Genomic DNA, 21,848 nt, shown 5'->3' with positions numbered 1-21,848 from the left:
GCCTGTGGCGGATGGACTAGAGGAGAGCAGGGATAGCAATGGGGCAGGCGAGGAAGAGCTTAGGGAGATGATAGCAGGGGACTGGGACAGAATAGAAGGCAAGGCTCCCATCGGAACAGCGACAGGACCAGATGGCATACCTATGAGATTAATTACCATACTAGGCGAAAAAAGAAAATTGAAATTACGACAGATCATTGAAAAAGTAGTAGGGGGAGGAGACGTTCCAAAAGACTGGAAAGTGAGCAGGATGAGACTAATATACAAAGGCAAGGAAAACAGGGACAACATCAAATCCTACCGACCAATTACAGTCACATCAGTTGTATACAGGCTAGCAATGAAGACGGTGAAAATGAGAACGGAAGAATGGGCAGAGCGTGAAGAGATCTTGGGAGAGTTGCAGAACGGTTTCCGAAAGGACAGACAGTTGGAGGACAATCTATTTGTCATAACGCAGTGTATAGAGATAGGTAAGGCAAGTGGGAGGCCTCTAGAATGGCATTTTTAGACATTAAGGAGCATATGACAATGTGAATCAGGAAAAACTTTGGGACCAATTGAAGAGATATGGTGCCGATAGAAATCTGGTGGACTATCTACAACGTGTATATTCCGACAATGAGGTGGTAGTAACCTGAGAGGGAGAAACTACAAAACCAGCTAAAATTAAGAGGGCTATGACACGGCTGCCCACTATCACCCCTACTTTTCATGATATACGTGAGTCAAATGGAAAAGAGGTTGGAAGAGAGTAGGGTAGGAGTAGGCGTGATGATGGTTTGCGCGTAGTGATAAACGGCGGAGGCTCAAGTAATTCCACTCGTCGACAAGCTAGAACACTGCTCGAGTTCTCCAAAAAAACGGCTACACGTAACTGACACCACTGTAAAATACAAAGACGTGCATGCAGCATGATGCACGTCGACACAGTTCATCCGCGGCGTTTCGCGCCAGCTGTCACGAGGTGCACATGCACGCATCGAGGCTTGTTCATGGCAACATTTTATTGTGATGTGTTCTTTGAACATTTCTTCACGAGATACGAGATGTTGGCAGCCGCTGATGTGGGGTGTAAACAGAAACAGCTGGCTGCTATTCACTGGCGTCACCAGGGCTGGCAGACGACTAAGCCTGCACTCGACCATCCGTTTTGGAAGCAGACAGTGCCAAACTGCGCTCAAACCACGGTGAAAGACATAGCATACTCTTACACCGTGGCTCAAACTGCCGGAACTAGCGCTACACACTCAGGGGCACCGCCGCACAGCTTTGCCGAAATGGTACAGCGAGTGCAGGCGAATCGAGCGCTCTCCAACTTCCCCTCCACAGCGCTAGCCGCAACAACGAACAAAGCTGTCCTCGAAAAATAAAACGACGCCTAGAATGCTTTTCGTAGCGTCAGGGAGAGGCGGGAGAGGCGATGGAGAGCGCGCGGCAGCGGCGGCGGCCCCGGCACGCTAGCTATGAGCCGCTACTGCGCATGCGCAACTGGCGAGCACGGCGGCGGCACCTCTTTGGTAGCATATACAGTAACTCTAGCACCTCTGAGTCACCCGCGCAGCGACGGCGGCGGCGCGCCAGCTGTGCGCCGTGTGACGTCACTGCTCCTCGCGCATGCGCAGTACCTCCTTTCCTCAGCTCTGCGAAATGGCTAGGCGACTCGCGTAGTGTTGCTTTCGCAAAAAGCAATCCAGCAAAGCAATATGGTGTAAATCTGCTCGGAAGCTACAGAGGGCAAAATGGAAGGGAACGTGCAAATATCGTAGAGAAATGATTCCCTCTCGTGAACACCCCCCGATTTTAGGTGTTTGGCAGCGTCACACTTGTCATTTTTCGGAACTGTGACCATTTAGTACATGTGCGCTAATGTAGATGGCGCTACTTACTACATTTATCGCATGTGGTTGCGTTATTGCTATTATTGTTTGTAATTTGTGGACTTTGTAGTCGATAATTTTTACGAGTTGAATAAAAGAATAAGAGCCCGATATTTTAAGAGTATATTTACCTGAAAAAACGAAGCTGCGGAACGTTCCGAGAGCCTGTGCCCTTCATAAGCACAACGAAAAAGGTAGCTAAAATCAACATTTTTTCAACTAGACAGTGCACGTTCCCTAAAAGTCGTAGAGTAAAGGCGATGCTTAGCCGCGTAGAGCGCAGTACTAAGTTTCTTCACGCAAAATCTAAAGTGCTGGTTAACTGAACAGTTTTGCATTCCGTTTTTTACTATTTCGAAAAAACGCTAACTTTGATCAGGAATAACTTTTAAACTAAACAAGGCAGATAAATGAAATTTACAGAATGGATGAGCGATTGAACAATCTCAAACTGTACAAAAAGTCGCCGCAGTGCAATGCATATCCCAAAAGTTATTGCAGATTACATTGTTCTGTTTTCTATGCTTTTCAAACAAGCGTGGCTAATAAACTAATCTATACACGTACTTCTACATGCTTAAATATGCGCACTAGCATTACATCTCAAAGTATCTCGAAGGATATTTCTGTAGGTGCAAGAGGTTTTTCACAATTTTGCATTTCCTGAGACAAGTTGAGCTCAACTGCCAGTTTTCACCTTTGCGTTTTCTTTTACAGTTGAAACAAATTTGCAGCTATCGTTAAACCAAATGCATCTTTTGAAAGCAGAGAAAACTAGCTTTTCGGAGATATCTGAACCATATTTATGAAGCGAACGAGCGAGGTACAGTCGACGTACAAACTTTACCAAAAATGGTTCCCGCTCACCGTCAGAGTGGGACCGCCACCTTAAGCTTCGCCTTTAGGAGTGGAACGCGACAGCATGTTGTAGCGCTGCCAGGCCCAGGTAGCACCGAAACACTGCGATAATGTTACATTTTTGTTACGCTCAAATGTTATTTCAATGTCCTTTTTTTCTAATGTTTTTGTAATGTTACATATAAATGTTCGAATAACCTTCCCCAAACATTCATGAAACATGTAAACAACATAAATGCAACATTCTCGAAAACTGTGAAGCAGCCCCGCACAAGCATACAGGCCTGCCAGTGGTGACGGCACACAACTTACAACACTTTGCAAGAACCAACAACAAGAGCGACACCTTCTCCACTACACTACAGCACAGCAACTCGTATTCACTCACCTCCAAACGGATATCATGCCGCCGAGCTTATATACTCGCTACTGCGGGATGTCCCATGAGTGACAGTGGGGAATGGGTAATAACTAAAGTTTTGTGACAAAATAATGGGGCTCTTCATGTAATCTATGGTGAGTACTATCTAAGAGATGTGGTTACAAGGTACTGTTAGTTGAAAAACATCTTTACTCTAAGAACAGTGAGAAAATGTCTGGAAATCCGTGCTCGAAATATATTTGCAATGTTATTTTATAGTTGCGACTCTAACATTATAATAAAATTTAGAAGATTATATTAAAACAACATTTGTTTAGAATGTGAAAGTAACGTTTCCTATGTAACTTATAACGTTATATGTTAATTTTTAATGTTAATGTAAAGTTACTATATGCAACATGTAACATTACTCCAACTTACATAACATTTTTATAACACTATTCTAATGTTCGGTGCTACCTGGGGGCATGACCACGGAACACCACCACCCGTTCGGTGCTATGCCTTACCCTTCGAACGCAACGCTTTTTGAGGAAAGGAAATGGCACAGTAATTCTCTCTCATCTCGGTGGACACCCGAACCGCACCGTACAGGAAGGGAGGAATGCCACCACCCATACGACGCGATGCCCTAGCTTGAACGCAACGCTTTTTGAGGAAAGGAAATGTTATCTCGGTGGACACCCGAACCGCACCTTACAGGAAGAGAGGAACGCCACCACCCGTTCGACGCGATGCCTTGCCCTTTGAACGCAACGCTTTTTGAGGAAAGGAAATGTCATCTCGGTGGACACCCGAACCGCACCGTACAGGAAGGGAGGCCCACCACCCATACGGCGCGATGCCTTGCCCTCGAACGCAACACTTTTTGAGGAAAGGAAATGGCGTAGTCATCTCGGTGGACACCCGAACCGCACCGTATAGGAAGGGAGGAACCCGTTCGGCGCGATGCGTTGCCCTTTGAACGCAGCGCTTTTTGAGGAAAGGAAATGGCGCAGTAAATATCTCGGTGGACACCCGAACCACATCGTACAGGAAGGAAGGAAGTGGGAGTGAATAAAGTCCCTTTATGAGCTTTTCTAAAAAAAGCTAAGTACCGAAAACGTTTGCGGCGCCGCCGACGCACACTATTGGACAGCGCCCACTTCCGGTTGGGAACTAGTTCCGTTCCGCCATGTTCTTCCTAAGTCGTCCGGCTGCATAGTTTGACGGCGCTTGCACGCTACGTTTCTTCGTGACGCGAGAAGCGCCCGGACTAACCTCCACTGATCGCAGTCGTGCAGAGCTGCATCTACGTTTTTCCAGATTACTGTAGATGATCCTGACCTGGTTGTCTCGAAGTTTCCTTGCCGGCTTTAAATTGAGCGATGCCGCGAGCGGCCGGCATTTCGTAGTTCGGCTACTGACGAGCACGTCTGTTGCTTACGGCGCCGCCGAGTGATTCAGTTGTTTTTCGGGCGCAAGTCAGCACAAATAAAGAGCTTCGTTTGCAAGTTTTGTTGCTGTCTTCCTGACCGCTGGACTGCCGTCACTACAACGTGACAGTATATTTGTGCTGGCCACGGACATTCAGTGGAGGTGACTTTATATTTGTCGCTGTTTGCTGGAAGTCACTTTAGTTTATCGGGCTCTTTTTTTGTGTCCGCAGCAGCAGCCGAAATTCCGGGCTGTTGCACCTTCGGGTACTCAACCCAGTCAGGAAAAGGTCTGGCGTTGTTTTCAGTGCCGCTGGCGAAGAACGATATTGTGCGACGAAAGCGTGGCTCCACAGGACCGGGAGAAAAAAATTTCAAGCTGACGAATTCTAGCAAGTTATACGATGTAAGCTCAATTCCTGTTTTCCATCGTTGAGATTCGATGCTCTAGTAGCAAACTTTGGCTGGCGAGTCAGAATTGCTAAAGCTCCCAGCTCGCACTATGCTTGACGATTGTTTGATTACGCGCTGCTGTCCGCCTTTGTCATTTCGTAAACATGCATGTCAGTGCAAGTATGCGCGCGTATTTCAGCCTACGGCCCCACTCCGGCACGCACTGTAGCTGGTCCATTGAGATCAAGTAGCCAAAACCTTTTCGCTCAGTAATGCGCCCTGAAACCGTAACCTCTTGCGAAGTGTTCTGCGGTACGCCCTGCCAATTCTTTAATAGTACCGCGCGACCGTCGACCAGCCGGCTTGTCAGCGCCTGATGACAGCGCTGAGCGGCAAAACGAGCGAGAACCAGTGCATCTGAAACAAATGCGCTTATTCTCGCTTGATTCGCGCTCCGCGCCATGATGGCGTTGTCCAGTCGACGCTCGCGCGGTACTATTAAAGATTGGCGGTGTGTACATAACTCGCGCGCCAATTAGATGAATTTACATGTGTTCACACTCGCGCATAGCATGTCTGATTTATTGGAGTGTCTGCTGCACAAGTGCTAGTCTACGTGCCAAAAGTTTGTGACGCGGGCGCAAAGGAATTTTATTGCTGTGCGAAACCAACGGTCAGTCTCAGCATCCAGTGCCCATAATATTCCTTTCATTCTATTGCCACCATACAAGTAATCCGCGAGGCAGCACCGTAATTATTTCGTGCATACCGGCACCCCACATCGGCTTCCGTCTGTCCTAGAAATTCATGAAGGGACTTCAGTGTGTTCACCTGCACAGCTAGGTTTTTGTATTTTTCATCTTCATATATATTCCTAATACGACTACCCTTCTTTAAAGCTCCATTTTACTGAAGATCAATTCGAGCCCATAATTCTGAGGAAGCTTAGCATAAAGAAACAAATGCACTGCTGTCCCGTCAATATTCTCTCACCGGCCAGCAAAACTGCCCCGCAAACCGCCACAAACCGCCGTTGGTAGTCTTTGCAATAATATGCTATATATAAAGTTGCACGCATGTCCGTGTTCTCTCGCGAACTGGCCGCCGCACCACAACTGCAGTTTTGCCGCACTCGCTGTCTCCGACAAAACTGAACGCAAATCACATTCGGAGCGCATTACTGGCACGTTTCCATTCTTCTCATACCAAGCTCATTTACTACATTTTTCACTGCCCCTTACAGCAAAGCCGCGACTCTGCAAGGTCCGCCGTTCCAGTGCATACAACCGCGCCATCGGAGCGCGTCAGGAAGAACATGGCGGACGACGCGAGCCGCAGGGGAAAGGGCGGTAGGAGAGGAGGGACTTGTCGCTACTTATACTCCGTTTCATACATCATGTGCAACGCGGTGAAGGCTACGGAAGTAGTCCGCAGAAAAAAATAAAGAGAGGTGTATCCCTCCGCGCTGTTTTGTGGCCGTGCGGTCTAACGCGTCGCTCCATCTTCCTCCCTTCCCGTTACGGCGAGGTTTAGGTGTCCACCGAGATATGACAGATACATTTCCTTTCCTCAAAAACCAATTTACCGACGAGCAAGGCGTATTTGTCCGCGTTTCAGATTGGTCCAAATTGTCGTCACGCCGCTGAGCTGGACGCCATTTTCTCAAAAGTAAAAGGGAGGCGGACAGAAAGAGTAAACACGGCGGCCAGCGGGGACAGCGAAAACGTGAAATGGAAAAAGACGACACACGCAAAATGCAAAATCACAGATCTCGACCGATTCATTCGCAATATCATCGTTTTTTGTCACGCTGATGACAAATGTATTACCCACGAAGCCTGTCGGCAATGCATTTGTTATTTTTCGCTCACCACAAGCAACGCACTATTTTCTGTCACGGATGCAGGCTGCGCAAAAAAGAGCGCTAGCTTTGACAGCGTTGCACCTGATGTATGAAACGGAGTATAGCAAAGCTGATCTAGGGACTTTAGGAGTGAAATAAGAAAGAGAAAGAGGGGCCGTAATAAATACGCAGTAACTGTCTTGCATATCTCGGTAGACACCCGTCAAAAGCCGGACACATCTGCCGACACGGCTGCTAACGACAGTATGAGGCATTAAAGGCTTTCGCCTTAAAAAGCCCACCGCTGGTTCCACCAGATATTTACGCGCGGCGTCCGATATGAGACCGCGCTTTACACTGGCTACACTGGTGTAGAAAGTGTATCAAGAAACCATGATACACTAGTGCACGACCGGCTTTATTACATCGTGGTGCACGACCGGCTTTATCACTAGTGTAGCCAGTGTAGGTAAAAAAAAAATGATCCCGCATAGCATGCCGCATAGCAAAGAAAGGTGTAACGAAAGAGCGGTGCGGATCTATCTGTGGGTTTACTATGCGTGATTAAACGAAGGGCTCTTTTTTTGTAAAAGTGCTATTTAATTTAAGTAAGTGTTATACGTAAGTCCTTGACTCTACTATTAATGTACGAATGGGTGAGGTACGTTTCCAGATTCAGCGCAAAGGCTCATGGGAAAGTCGTCTGCTACCGCTACTTCCGGTTCCAAATTTCTCCCCCAGCTCGCTTGCTTCACGCCAGTCACTGTGTTAATTTGCTTCTTCCACTAATTTATTTCCACTGCAACACCGCTGATTGTATTGCATCATCGCAAAAGCAACTAGACGTTGACTCTGTTCTGCTTCGTAGCGTGGTTTCACAACCAAAATAATGTAAACGGTCGGATGCGTATGCAGTGCAATGTGTTGAGTCGCGCTGTGCGCACGGTGCATGTATGGATGGTCTGCTAGCCCACTGGCAGCTTTTATACCCGTGCCACACGGACAGATTTAATGCCATTGAGTGCTTACTGCCTTAAGTTTTAATGGCATTCGTGCAGTGCCACACGCATAAATTTAATGGCATTAGCCTTACTGCCATTCGCGACCTACTGAGTTCGCCGCAACTCATTCGCCCGTGCAATGCGTACTCTCGTTCCCATTGCACGTGCAGAAAAGCATGCAGATTTGTTTGTAACAACCAGTAGGAAATGGTTTATTCTTAACTTTCAATCAGATGAGGCATCTATACCGCATTTTCGATGCGAAGAGCGCCATTTTAACCAGCCTTATTGACAGGTACTCTCGACTTGGGTGCTGACATGCGAGTTTATGGCTACTTTTTCGACTTGTAAACCTGGAACAGCCGTATTTTCTGGAAAATCGTTTTTATATTACATTTGAACAACATTCCCCATATATTGTGCTCATTAGCAATGTTTATATTCAGATGAAACTTCTGATTACCTCGCAAGCGTTATCGTCATCGTCACTTTCGATAATGGCATTAAATGTGGACGTGTAGCACCAACTCCTAAAATAATGGCATTAACAAACTTAAGGCCTTAAGCATTTACTGCCATTTCTTGTGCGCGTGTGGCACGGGTATTACACGCTTTGAGGCAAATACATCAATCGTCTGCTAAACTGTACAAGCTCAGCCTTCGTTGCCTTCGTGAAGCAAAAAATATGTTAGGAGAAGGTAAGTGACGCCAACCAAGTAAAATACAGGAAAAACACGACGTTTCGGGACCGGCTCGGCCCCTTCTTCACGGTGTGACTACGGGCGAGCGCAGCTTGGCTTTTTAAGCCCCTTCCCAACCTTCCCAAGCCCCTTAAATTTCCCAACCAGACAGACTTCTGTCGAATGTTTTCTTTTGAGCAAAAAATATATATATATATATATATATATATATATATATATATATATATATACATAATGACCAACGCGTGAAACTAGGGGTGCGTTCCAATTCTCAAGACGTCCAACAAGACGTCTAGTGTGACGTCTAAGAAGCCGTCTACATGTCTACATATTGGAACGTGTCTACTTCACGCGCCGCCTTGCGGCATATAAACTGAACTAACATTTGCGAATAGTTGCACCCCTATGTTCTTTAAAATTCTTAATAAAACAAGTTAAAAACGCTCTGTTAGTAGTTTGCTAGTTCTTATTTTATTTTTTTTCTGCAATAATGGTGCGTTCATCGCTACCGCTTCAGCAGACGCTCTCACCTGCATAGCAGACGATCTCACCCGCATGATTTCCTCTCGCGCGATTCACAAATATAATCGTAGGTCCACAAAGACGGCTTTATTTGCCGCCAGTTCCTATAAAAATCAACTTAACGGAATGAATGACACTTGAAAGATGGTGCGTCTCCGGGCCTCCAGTGCCCGCCAAGAGCACGGCTCACTCAGCTCTGACTGCACTAGAACTGCACCAAATGCTCCGCCATCTTTAGACAGGAAGTTAGCCTGCATCGATGTTGACTTCGGCGAAGCAGTCTTCTTAGACGGCTTTGTGAGAAATGGAACGCGTCTCAAAATGGCGGCTGTCCGGCAAGACGTCTAAGTAGACGTCTACTCGGGAGAATTGGAACGCACCCTAGTTCAATCGCGCACACAGTCCAATTCCGTGCATAAGCAGAACATCCAGTCTACGCTGGCAATATTATAACCACGAGAGAACACTCGTACCTTTCGTAATTGTCATTTTCTGCGCTCAGGACGCGTTCATACACAGCACGCTCTGATCTTACGGTGATGCTGTGCAATACGCAATGCCGCAGCACAAATATATTAACGAATAAACGATGCACGAATGCAGGGCGATTGCTATGCAGAAGGCAGCACTGATCTCCACTAGGTGGCTGGATGCCGCATTCCCGCTTTCCGAGACTACAGTGAACTAGAATAGGGGTAGTGTGCTCACCGGCCAGGCTGGAGTGAAGCCACCGGTGTCTCAAAACGGCAGCGGTGCCGTGGCGGCGCTGCTGTCGTGTTCACTGTAGGAAGGCCGGGAGAAACCGGTCCAAGCGTATGCGGGATGAAAGGCCGCGTTATTGCCACAAGATCGTGCTTGCGCGGAGTAAACTATCTTGCATCATGTGTTTTGCTCAACATTAGCAGATGAAGGTTTAATGAAATCCTCATCCGCGAGAAGGCAGGGTGGGTCTAGCCATTTGGTCTAGCGCGTGGAGCGCAGCGGCCGCCACTTTGAGATTCCGAGAGCTAATCGGCTCAAATTGCAAACACGACGCTCAGTCGTCCTACCAGCGCGACTTTAAGCAAATGCTTTGAGCACACCAGTTCGGCTACGGCGTGTCGCATTATTCCCAATATTAAAGACAAAGATCGTTTTAGATCATTGCCAATGAATGCTGTGAAATTCTACACATGCTCGCAAATCCAACCCTGGCGTTCCACTACCTTGCAGTTAATTTTGCGACTCGCTCATGCTTTTCGATTTGCCCGTACCCACCCATTCCTTTGATGTAGGTACGAATTGCGCACAATTAAAAGACACACACAGGAAGAAACACGAGGGAGTCTGAAAGAGCGCACCTGTGCGAAGGAGACCTGTGTGTGTCTTTTGTGCGCAATTCGTACCTACAACAGTATGCACCGACTCACCCAACAAGGAGTTCTTCTTAATATTCCTTTGAATTTGCGTGCAGTAACTCCTCTGCCATAGCATCAGCCCATGGGCTAATTTTCAGCAGATTTGAAATGAAACGGTACACAAAGCGTCAACTTCAAATTGGGCAAAGACAAATTTATTTACATTGTTTGTGATAAGCACAGAGGGAAAGTAACTGTGGCAGTGCTTCAGCTACGGCTCAACTTCAAGTGTTTGGCCCATTCACGTCTGCCAGGCCTCTCAGTATTCACTCATTTCACAAAAAAGTGAAGCCTGGCTACGATGTAAAATTTTACAATTTCCTTCGAAAGATCTTCTGCTTGCGGCAACCGACCTCTTTACACAATCTTGCCCTGACCACGTCCAGCACATCAAAGATGCTCTCTGAATGGAGTTGGCTTTGGCTGAAGCATTCGGTAGAAAGGTTCTCAAGCTTCAGCACAAAATCATACAGCTGTGTGAAAGGGTAGATGAGTCCCCCCTGTCGCATTATCTTGTGTACCTTGCCAGCTGAAAACTGTGATCAGTGGCTGGCATAGTTAGGAGGCTAATGCAGCTTTCATGCTTTGCCTTATTTTCGTGCTACATAGCCTGCAATATGAAAGACAGTTGTGAGCCACTCTTGACTATGCGCTGACTATGATTACGGCGCGCTCCAGCCTGATCAACTGACAACTTCACTGTAGTTCTGGCATGCGACGTTCATGTATCTCGGCAGAGTCTTTATATCCCACGTCAAGCAAGGAGGCAACAGAGAATCTTCACAGTTTCCCTGAGAAATGCATTTCACCAAGCCATAAAATGAAAGGCAGTTTTTAGTCGGTGTCGGGTGCTCATTACTGCCGGATGATTGTCTTATGTGGCCGCTAAGGTCCTCCAGTGGGTCTTGGCATAGCTTAGATGTCATCAAGTACTTATAATTCAGCTTTTCTGTGAGGTAAGTCAGCAATTCTAGAGTGCTTGCGTAGCCGGTATTGCAACCCGGCGCGAAGCAATGGTTCTGCCGGCGACCGGGCATTTTTTTTCCTTTCATGAACACTCTCGCGATTTATCCAGGATGCTGTATCCTTGCCTTGCAAGTTCGTGGGACACGAATAATGTTCTAAGCACGCCAGTGAATCCGCCAAATCAAGCACGAACTGAGCACAGCACACAACGACGACCAAAACAACGCCAAGCAGCCAATGCGCGAGACCGCGCCTACTTGTGCCGCGCCGACTACAGTGCTCGGAACAGCGGCGGCACCTAGCGGACAAGCGGGAAACTAAAAAATGTCGACACCAGCGGCTTCACCTCGGCCTATGGAGGCGCGGCACAGTGAGCACACTACCCAATATTCTAGTTCACTGTACCGAGACGAGCGCGAGTGAAGCCACCGGAAGTTGGACCGCTTGTCCCGGAAGTCCGGTGTCTGCTGTGTATTTCAATGCAAAAAGTCGTGTCTTTCGCCCTTTCGTTCTCAGTTTTTTGCGTTGTTTTCGTGTGATGTCTGCTGTTTTATGAAAGGAACAAGCAAGCTGAACGCGAGAAATGTGAGCATTGTGTGCAGAACCCTGTAATTTCTGCGAAAGCGAAGAAAACAGGCATGCAGGTCTCACCCTGCCTCGGCAAAGGGGTACGTGCATTAAACACTATGTTCTTGCCTGGTTCTTGTATTCCGAGCGTAAAGGAGAAGTAGTGGAATGACGATGACCTTAAAACCGAATTTTCGTGCAGTAAACAAAAGGCACAGCGCGAGAGGAACGACTGACAAGAAAGGCGAATGGTGCAGTGCGCGTGAGAAGCGCTGTTAGAAGTCAACTGCACCAAGCACCACGAATTAAAGACCATTCAGGCTTAACTTGCAACAACACGAAACAGTACATGACACGCTCCGTCGAAAAAGCAGTACCATACCTTTTGGAGGCGCTAATATGAACCAACCGAACACCGTCGACACCTCACAAGATAGTAGCCTAGCCCGCTCCGGTTCGGTCTAAATATAATTCGGTAAAATGGTCGCTGCAAAGTAAGCTGCCTGGGGAATGTTTCAACCTATTCTTTCTTATATTTATCTTCAAGTCTTGAGGTTGCCTCCTTAGCCTTGGGTGGTCCCCTAGTCCAGGGCTCCACTGAGTCTGGCCACCTCGCTTGCGTGTGCTATGAGTGCCCTTTGGGCCTCTAGCTCGCAGCTGGTGAGCCGGCTCTCCCATATTGCTCCGCACTTGGTGTGTCGTGTTTGTGGAACGATATGTTTCTGCCGCATTCCCATGTTATGTGGTATAGTGTTGGCCTCGCTTCGCACCAAGGGCATGTGGCGCGGTATTGTGTCGGGAACATCTTGCTTAGTATATATAAGTTGGGGAAGGAGCCTGTCTGTAGCTTCCGCCATTTTGCGGCTTCTTCCTTGCTTAGCTCTTTGTGTGGTGGGGGGTATTTGTATCTTAGCCCCCTGTATAAACTTAGTTAGGCAAACGAGACGACACCGAGCCGAGTAGACGAGGCTCCATACTTGCTGTGTGTAGCGACGTCCTGTCGTCTGCTAGTGTCGCCCCATTGAAATACAATGGGCCCTTATTTTTGAAACGTCCTTCCCGAAGACTTCGCTGGTCTCCTCGCTCGGTTGGCGGCGCAAATGGTGGGTATTGTCATGGAAAAAGACGAGAACGGCGAAAAGACGAAATGCTAAGTGTGAAAACAAAACTGGAACTGAAAAACCGTGCTAAGGTCCGATTTCATGCACTGCCAAAGGCTGACTTCCGGGACAAGGCCGCTTACTTCCGGTGGCTTCACTTTCGGGCGCCCGATGCGGCATCCAGCTAGTGGAAGGCAGCAACGTTACTAGATTACCTGAAAGGCAGTGCGTGGGAGAAATTTGGAACCGAAAGTAGCTGGCAGACAATGTTTTCATGGTCGTTTGCATTTGCTTCAGAAAGAACGCTAAATCTAGAGTGACATCAAGATATATTTGTTGATCGACTAAGAGTAGGGCTGCATCATCCAACGTTTTTAGAGGGATCTAAAAACGTTGGCATCATCAGCCTACGTAATAGTTTGCACCTGGCAGATCATTTATATGGTATCATATAGCAGATCAAAACCTTGTATGAAGTTTCAGACGGTTTTTGAAACTCTAGGCGCCTTGAAAAAAGACGCTTATTGAGAAATTAAAGCATGTTAGCTATTTCTATTGTTAATCATTAAGGTTAGTTCAAATATGGTAGTTCAAAGAAGCAGTCGAAGCCATTCAGCCATTCAGTGGTCACTTTGCAGCCACAAGGCAGCCAATTCGTCCCTCGCCCTTCCCGCCCTTCCCGTTATCCTTTCTGCTGCGGAAGTGCGCATATGCGGCGTGCGTTGCGCATGGTCTCGAGGTTATTTCGAACGAACGCGGTCTTCTGCGAAGTTGAAAGTTGGTGTAGTCTCGGAGCGAAGCCGGCGAATTGACGAAGTGACAACATATAAACAGTTGGGTTCGTTGTAATCCTCGTCGTGGCCTAAAATGGTGAGAGCTGTTTTTGTACGAGGGGTTCACGGAACTTGTCGTTTTTGGCGATGGTGGCTGTTTGCGCATACAACGTGCTCGTGCGAGTGTTGGCTTGTTCAGATGTTTCGAATGCTTACGTTACTCTTTTCGATTTCCGTTTATAGTTGTTTCGAACGTACGATTTGATTGTTCCTTCTATTCAGGCTTCGCCTTCTGCAGCCTGTTTTGAGCTTAGTTTTTCGAGTCGCGTTTTAAGTTCAGCGTTCTTGGCGTGCGCACCCCATGCACGCAATGAACGCTAGCAAGCTTGCGTTTGGCGCTGCGCAGTTGTCGTCGAGGAAAACATGCATCTGTCTTTACGTCGCTGAACAGTGGGGATTCTCGACGTACGCACGTAGTTTTCAGTCCACACTTTTGCAGCGTGAAAATTTGTATTTGCTTGCGAAGGCGCCCGGTGCAAGATTTCAGGGACGCCGCGCAGTGTGTGCAAGTGCTGTTTTGCTTCGCATCTGGCGACCGACGCATGGAGAGTATGCATTTGGTCTCTTTGCTACGCCGAAATAAGTGTTTGAAGCGGAGACGGCTACTAGGAGGAACGGACGACCTATTGAGTCATCTGTTCTGTTCTGTTCTGACCGCTGTACGCACGGTACGAGATTTGACAAGCGAGTTAGGCTTAGTTGTCGTGGTTTCGAATGTGGCACTGCGCAGCTGGACTCCCGGCTTTGTCGAGAGAGAAAAAGTATATTGGATGTAAATTGGGCCTACTTAATTTTCAAGGCAGTGTCACAATTCTGTAGAGGCTTTGATCTCTCGATTACTGTTTTGTTGCGGCTACTTGGCCATTGCAGGAGTTGGCGTCTCACCTGTTCCTTGGCATTTAAATCGTGCCCAGAAATTGTCTGATGACCGATTTTTTTGGCATGATGTGATTGAAACTTTTATTTCGCTCACACGGGAGAGAGGGTAATCTTTGTAGTGCTATTCTTTGCCACCGTGGTGACAAAGAATAACTTCGAACGACTCCTGGAAGCAACGCTGGCGTAGAACTGGGCCGCGTACTTTCCAGTGTTTATTTTTGAGCAAATTCGTCAGATGTTTTTCGGCGTTTATTTATTTTTTGGGAAATTGGCATTTTTCGGCTAGGTGTTGGGTGCAAACGCTAAAAGCGGATATAAACGGCAAAAAAAAAAAAAATCACTTTATCAAAGCGGTGATAGAAACAAAGAGCATCAATTTTACTTGACTGGTACATGAGCTGTGACCAGTTGCTTTTAGTAGTAGGCTTGTTGCTCTTGTTGTTGAATGATCGTTTCTCATTACCACTTTAGAAGTTAATCTACACTCAGCAAAATACGGGCTAGTCGCACGCATGTAGTTTCCAAAACAGTAGAGCAACGACAGCAGCACTGACAATATAAGGCAGCAAGTTTAGACCTCTGGCTGTAGCTTATTCAAGTTTAATTCATCCCGCACTACAAGTCTATGCCTGTTCGTAGTGCGCTGGTTCCTCTGGCAACTCCTGTTTTCACAGGGATCAAAAATTTGGTTGTCTATATGGAGGTCATTTGTGAGCTGGAAGGAATAGTGTGTGCTCTTTGTGCAAGGAACGCTCGGTCTCAATAACCAGGTAACCCCCCTCCCTGCCCCCCTAGTTCTTACCGTGTTGCTTCATCTGTTCTTAAGCAGCTTGTCTGAGAACTTTGTAGAATGCTGTGAGCTACATCCTTATGTCCTTGTCTGTCATGTTCATCAGGTTTCCTGCGTATCAGAGGCCTGCTACTGGTGCATGGTTAAGGTTCTTCAGTAGGATGACAAGTTTCACACCAAGGAGAGGATACATCTTCTGTACGATATTCTCTGATTAGCTCGTTATCTAACCTCGCATAACAAGGCAAATGTCTCGTATAGAAGAACCGTTTTCAGAAGTTCTCCCAAACATTCTAGAGTTCAGACAAGTGCTTTGAACTTTTTACTTCTGTTTCTGAGGATGTCTGTGCTCTTGACAAAAGTCATGCTTTGCAACATTGGCAGATGTTTTTTTCATTGGAAGTCCTTTGCAGTCTCAGTGGATTTCGTACCTTGACAGTCAACTTTGTAATCATGAGAGTCACCTGTTTAATACCACTGTGCTGTGCATTGGAAATGCTTGCTATGATGCTGATCTCGGAGTTGGTTCCTGCTGAGACAGTGACATTTTTATACAAGCTTACCAACGGTATCTGGGTGCTAAGATATCAACCCTCTGCACTGGTGTAACCACTTTTCCACCACTCCATTTCACATGCAGGCCTCCAAGGATGATGAGCACTATGCAGGTTGCGGCCGTGGCGGCCGTGGAGCGTTACTTCGGGCTGCTTTGCAGCAGCAAACCAGGCGGCCTGGGACAGAGGATGCATCTCGTGGAGATGACCCTGGGCCTTCATCTGGGCGTTCATATGGCAGTGTAAGGAGCTTTCGAACTTTAACATTTCAGTATATTCCGGAAGTTTTGATCGTGGTTTTGCATGTCGTTAAATTCATAAATGCAGAAAATAGTCTCAAAAACCTGTAAGTGATTTATTCAGTGTTCATTTTTAGCAGGTAACATAACGCCTTGGGTTCATTTTCTCTTTGAGGAACTAGAGGGGAGGGGGGCTCAAAATGGTAACTGCCTTGAAGTGCTGAGACTGCGTTTGCAGAGTGTTCAGTCCCCTCACGTTTTCAGAAAAGTAGACCTGCAATAGTACCCAGTTTTAAAGACTTCAAACAGCATGCAGCACAATAAAAGGTTGATAAAAATCCTCCTTCTTTAATACATTGCTCTTCTATAATAAAATGTGTAGACCCGAGGAACACTGCACAGTGGCACCTAACTTCATTTTTGAGGTGCTGATACTTGTAACTTGCCGCCGCGGTGGCTCAGTGGTTGTGGCGCTCAGCTGCTGACCCAAAACACGCGGATTCGATCCCGGCCATGGCGGTTGAATTTCGATAGAGGCGAAATTCTAGACGCCCATGTACTGTGCAATGTCAGTGTACTTTAAGAACCCCAGGTGGTCAAAATTTCTGGAGCCCTTCACTGTGGCGTCTGTCATAGCCTGAGTCGCTTTGGGACGTTAGACCCCCACAAACCATAAAACCATACTTGTAACTAGTGAGAGATATACTGTACAACACCCTTGTCTGTTCCACAGCTCCTAGCAGGTTTTCACTGGACCATATTGTATACATGGGTGATCACGAAACGAGCGTTGGTAGCTTCTTCACTAAAACTGCACTAGAAAGGCGAACTTACCTTTCAAAATAAATTCGAAGTCACATATGGACCCATAACGCGTTTTGCTGTTGGCTAGTCTCGTGAGCCACTTCCGAGTGATGAGTGAAATTTTCTGCAAACCCAGAACCTGAGTGACAGTTCAGTTAAATCTGGATGTAATGAACCTTCGTGTAGCTAATTCCTCTATGTGAAGTCTCTCAATTCCCCAACACTGCCCCCATTGAAGTGTGTGTATTTGCGAACTTCATGTAACGAAGGTGCTGTGTTGACCATGATATAACGAACTCTTCGCGCTGACTATCCGTGAACTAGTACTGCACTACTTGAAATGTGTTTGAATTATACGAGAGTTTCATGATGGTAAACTGCCATGAGAGGAACAACACTTATGATCGTAACGAGCGAACGCAGTTGACACAATGCGTAGTGCTCCAGTGCAGTTAGTGCAACAGTTCATGTCCACAAGCAGTGCAAAAACAACAGGACAAAGAAAAGACTGCTCAGGGCGAGCACTGCACCCCCATCGCTGCCTCTCGGTTGCTTGTACGATTCAGGCGCTGACAGCAGGTGCGTGGCAGGAGCAGGGATGGCAGAGAGCTCCAGCAACACGAGAAGATCCAGTTTCCCAGGCCGGTAGTGGTCAGACTGGCCCCTATGTTCACAAGCGGACATTAGAATTATCTTTTCCCTTCCATCAGTTAGCAGCGCCTTGATGAATTTCATAAACCAACCTTATATCGTATATACTCGCGTAATGAACCCACTTTTTTTCCAGGAAAGTTGATACTAATTTGGGGGGGTGGGTTCATTATGCAAGTCTGTTCATTTTGCGAGTGTATACGTTACTTCAAGATATTTTTCAGCCCATTAACTTGGGATATACCTTCAGTGCTTACTTATCGTATACAACATGGCTGACCGTGACGGCAGATGCAGAGTTCGCTAATTTCACGACCAGTGATGGAGCGTGATACACGTGTACCGATTGCCAATTGGTCTGTGTGCACCATGAGCAGTGAGTGGTACTGCGTGGCCAGTACATCACCGTCATGAGTGCCACTTGTGCAATATGCATCGCGGGTAGCGAGCTGTGGCCACATGGCCGTGAATAGATCTGTGTGGATGCAGTTTTGTGATTCTGCATAAAAATTTTGTTTTTACTGTAATACTGTTGTACCGAAATTTTTGTGCCCCCTTCTGAGATTGGTATCTCCGAGACTCTGCTGTGCTTGTGTTTGAGGAGTGAGCAGTTCTGTTTCCACACCCCGACGCTGTGCAGTGCACGGGCAGAGGTTGCTTCATTCTGTAGCGTGTCTAGCTTCCAGCTGCTCCTGCTTTGGGCTCGTGCGAAGGGTGAGTTCTGTAAGTGCCGATGGGTGAACCTTGATTTTCGGTTGTCTCTCTGGTTGTGGAAATGTTTTCACAAGTTGTACACATGTATAACTCCGGTGAAGCGACGATCGACACAGTGGTGTGCGTGAAGGAACTGATTTGTTATCAGCGCTTATGTATGAAAAGTTTAGGAAGTGGTGGTAAATAAAAGTAATTCCCATTTTAAAAATATCAATACCTCATGCCAGTGGAGTTTAAAGGGGGACCCTGCTCTTTGAAAAGAATTTTATGAATGAAGTCACAATTACTGAATGTGTATTTTTTTGTGCTGATTCTAATTATGTAAATTAATTTCATGTAAAGGAAGTCATGTAACTTTAGGGGGAGCTTTTAAGAAATTTTGCTGCAAGGAAATGAATGCCATTACTTTTCATAACATCAAGGAATGAAATAAGGCTAAAATTATCATCCTGCCTATCTTAGAACTCCGAGTTATAGGGTTTTTAAATTGCCACTCCAGGAATGGAAATGCCAACTTTTGCTATGCTTGAAATTGCGCATGGCATTTTCCTTTGCGGTTGCTCTTTTGACTGTATTGATGTGCATGTTTGTTTTCGAACTTGCAGTCATCAAGCCCTGATTCTGGAACCTATACAGGCAGCCCTTTGCTGTCTCCTTTTTCGGATCCTTCATCAAGTAGCAGCTCTCCTGCTGTACCCGCCATGGGACGTGGCATCTTGCAACTAATGGGAGAGGCTTTATCATCCGCAAGCCCACCAGAATCCCCCGCAGAGCAGTTGGCCAAGCCAGGTATCATATGTTGGCATTACTTTAGCGGCATTTTTATTTCCTTGACCTAACAGTAGAATCGCACTACAGCAGCAGAGAGATATTTCGGACTCTGAAAGTTATGACTCGCTACATATTTTGGACATCCGTTAGGTACTGTCTGCTACCCCTTAGGATACTGTACATGGCAGCTACTAATAATTTGGACAACATGTACGTAGGAAGTTCAATATTTCGGGCAAAAATTGGTACCTTCAAGTTGTTCCGCCACTACTTTCCATCAATATATACACCACACACACAAAAATACAACAGCAGTTTTGAAGTCTGCATGAAAAACTGCATAAGCATCCAGAGTTTTATTAATTTTGGCTTTAAAGTAAGGAAAATGGTTTTAAGACGAGTGGCCCTCTAAGGTGCTGCTGGTTCGTTCACTGGGTTTCTCAGGTGACCTGTGTTCCAAAGAGCAGCACAGCAAGAAAGGAATTACCATTATGGTTGGCGCAAACGCAGTCAGCACCGACTGCCACTCTTCGTGATTGGAAAGTCTCCAAGCCCCAAACGCTTTAAGGGCACCAGAAACCTGCCAGCATGGTACCGTATATACTCGTATAAGGGTCGCACCCCCAACTTGGCAGCCAGTTTTTTGGTATAAATAAAAAGTCAGCCAAAAGAACTGCTTCATGTGTGCATAATTTTGCCCATGGGATATGTTATGCTGGGAGTCGATGGATGATGACTGCCTGTGGCACGGCCATGCACACATCATCCTGCACACCAGACTCTGCCTGGAACTTTGCACATGTGGCGTAGCTGCGCTGCTAACTCTTCTTGCGCACTCGGGGTTCGCACCTAAAAGGACAAAACATTACCGTATTTTCCGGTGTAGAAGACGCACCCTTGTATAAGACGCACCCGCCATATATGCAGGCTGTCATTGAAAAATTTGGTATATAAGACGCACCCGTGTATAAGACGCACCCCAATTTACCCAGTTAGGCTAGTGAGGCTTAATTAAACATGCTTATGCGACCATCGCAAAATGCACCGTGCGTGTGAGAAGTTCTTAAGCAACGCTGAGTGATCGAAAAAGGCAACACTCACGCCATACCAGCCCACGTCTTAGCACAAAAGAAAAAAAGCGAAAGAACTCTCTTTATGTCCATAACAATTTATTTTTACATAAAACCTTCAATGTCTTCATCTTCGGATGCGCTATCGAAAAGGCAACACGTCTGAAGCATTCTCTTCGCACTTCGTACTTGCAAAGGGTGACTAAAAAAAAAATATCGGCTTCTCTTGGCTTGTCTTGACAATGGCGAGAAGCGCGACTGTCGCCATCTTTTGGCACTTCACATTACCTTTGCTTGGGGCCTCCGAAACAGCCGCGTGTTTAAGATCCCGGAAGTGGTCAACCCCGCCGTTTCATGATAAAGTTCACCTAAAAAAGTTGCGCACGGCGGTCTCCGTATTGAAGTATTAACCATGTTACAACCGCGTTATTGGTAGTAATATTTTTTCGGTGAAAAAAGCTTGAACATGAACCTGAGTAATTTCTGAACTCGCAAAAAAAAACGGAAAATTCGCATATAAGACGCACCCTTGTATAGGACGCACCAGCAAGATTTTTGAAAAAAAACCGCGTCTTATACACCGGAAAATACGGTATGTTGTGCAAAAAAACTAAAACGAGGTGCTCCCACGCTAGCGGCGCGTTTCTGGCGATGCGCCGCCCACTAGGCTGTGGCGCCGTAGGAGCCTGCCAGTCACCCGGTGCCATTAGGCCTGTGCTTCACCTCGAAGCCGCACTGAAAGTGTTACAGTTGGTCTAATCTTGTTACCAATTCACTGTCAACCTACAGTGTCCTCACATTAAAATGGACGTGTAATTGATTTCCGCAAGTCCTTCACGCCAAAAAGCAGGCCAGGTAAATGCCACCTCACACTGACGGTCGCTGGTCGCACGCGTGGCGTGCTGCTCCAAACCATTGGTCACTCGAGCGAGTTCCTCAGAGGATCATGATCTTCACTTAGAATCATGTGACGCCTGCCAGTAAACTGATCTAGTGATTTGTTTTACTTTGTGTGGTTAATTTGTGCTGTTCGTCGAGCACGTATCCCATCGTTCATGCTTTCAATTTATTATGTATTTGAAGGATTTGCTGAGACTGCTCTAATTTGTTATAAAAATGCGTTCCGCAGCATAAAAAAGGGACGTTTAATCTGGGCTCCGCTGTAGTAAGAAAAATTTTGTGGGAAAATGCCGGCCCTGTGTAATGGCTGCTCCCAGCCAAAACCGCAGAAAAAAGTGCTGCCCTTACACGAGTGTATATGGTATATGAGCAGCACCAAGGCGTGGATAACAGCCAGTCTTTGAGGATTACCTGCGCTGCTTGGACAGAATGTAGTGGTCTCTACAATACCAGTGATTTTTATTGATGATTGGGCAGCACACGGCACTGTAGACAATCTTCAGGCCATCCGATTAGAATTCTTGCCCTCGTACACTGTAAGTTAGCTGTAGCCAATGGACCAGAGTGCGATTCAGAATCTTGTAAAGTAGCCCATCTGCTTCGCCACATAGTTTTGTG

The 21,848-nt window shown here is 46.6% G+C and overlaps 1 protein-coding gene across 1 annotated transcript in view; it reads left to right on the top strand.

Moving 5' to 3' along the window:
* Window positions 1-13,737: 13,737 nt before the first annotated feature.
* The window catches only part of LOC149354207 (piwi-like protein 1), a 77,854-nt gene continuing 69,743 nt past the window's right edge, over window positions 13,738-21,848 (top strand). Inside the window, exons 1-3 of the mRNA XM_089583164.1 lie at window positions 13,738-13,895; window positions 16,168-16,323; window positions 19,095-19,278. Coding sequence (XP_089439290.1) covers window positions 13,893-13,895; window positions 16,168-16,323; window positions 19,095-19,278 — 343 coding nt within the window. The 5' untranslated portion in view covers window positions 13,738-13,892. The remainder of the gene's footprint in view (window positions 13,896-16,167; window positions 16,324-19,094; window positions 19,279-21,848) is intronic.

This window comes from Amblyomma mixtum, chromosome 3, assembly GCF_055824585.1.
Source record: "Amblyomma mixtum isolate Tamu chromosome 3, ASM5582458v1, whole genome shotgun sequence".
Classification (NCBI taxonomy): domain Eukaryota; kingdom Metazoa; phylum Arthropoda; class Arachnida; order Ixodida; family Ixodidae; genus Amblyomma; species Amblyomma mixtum.
The sequence above is the reverse complement of the archived record's forward strand: the minus strand, read 5'-3'. Positions and strand labels throughout refer to the sequence as shown.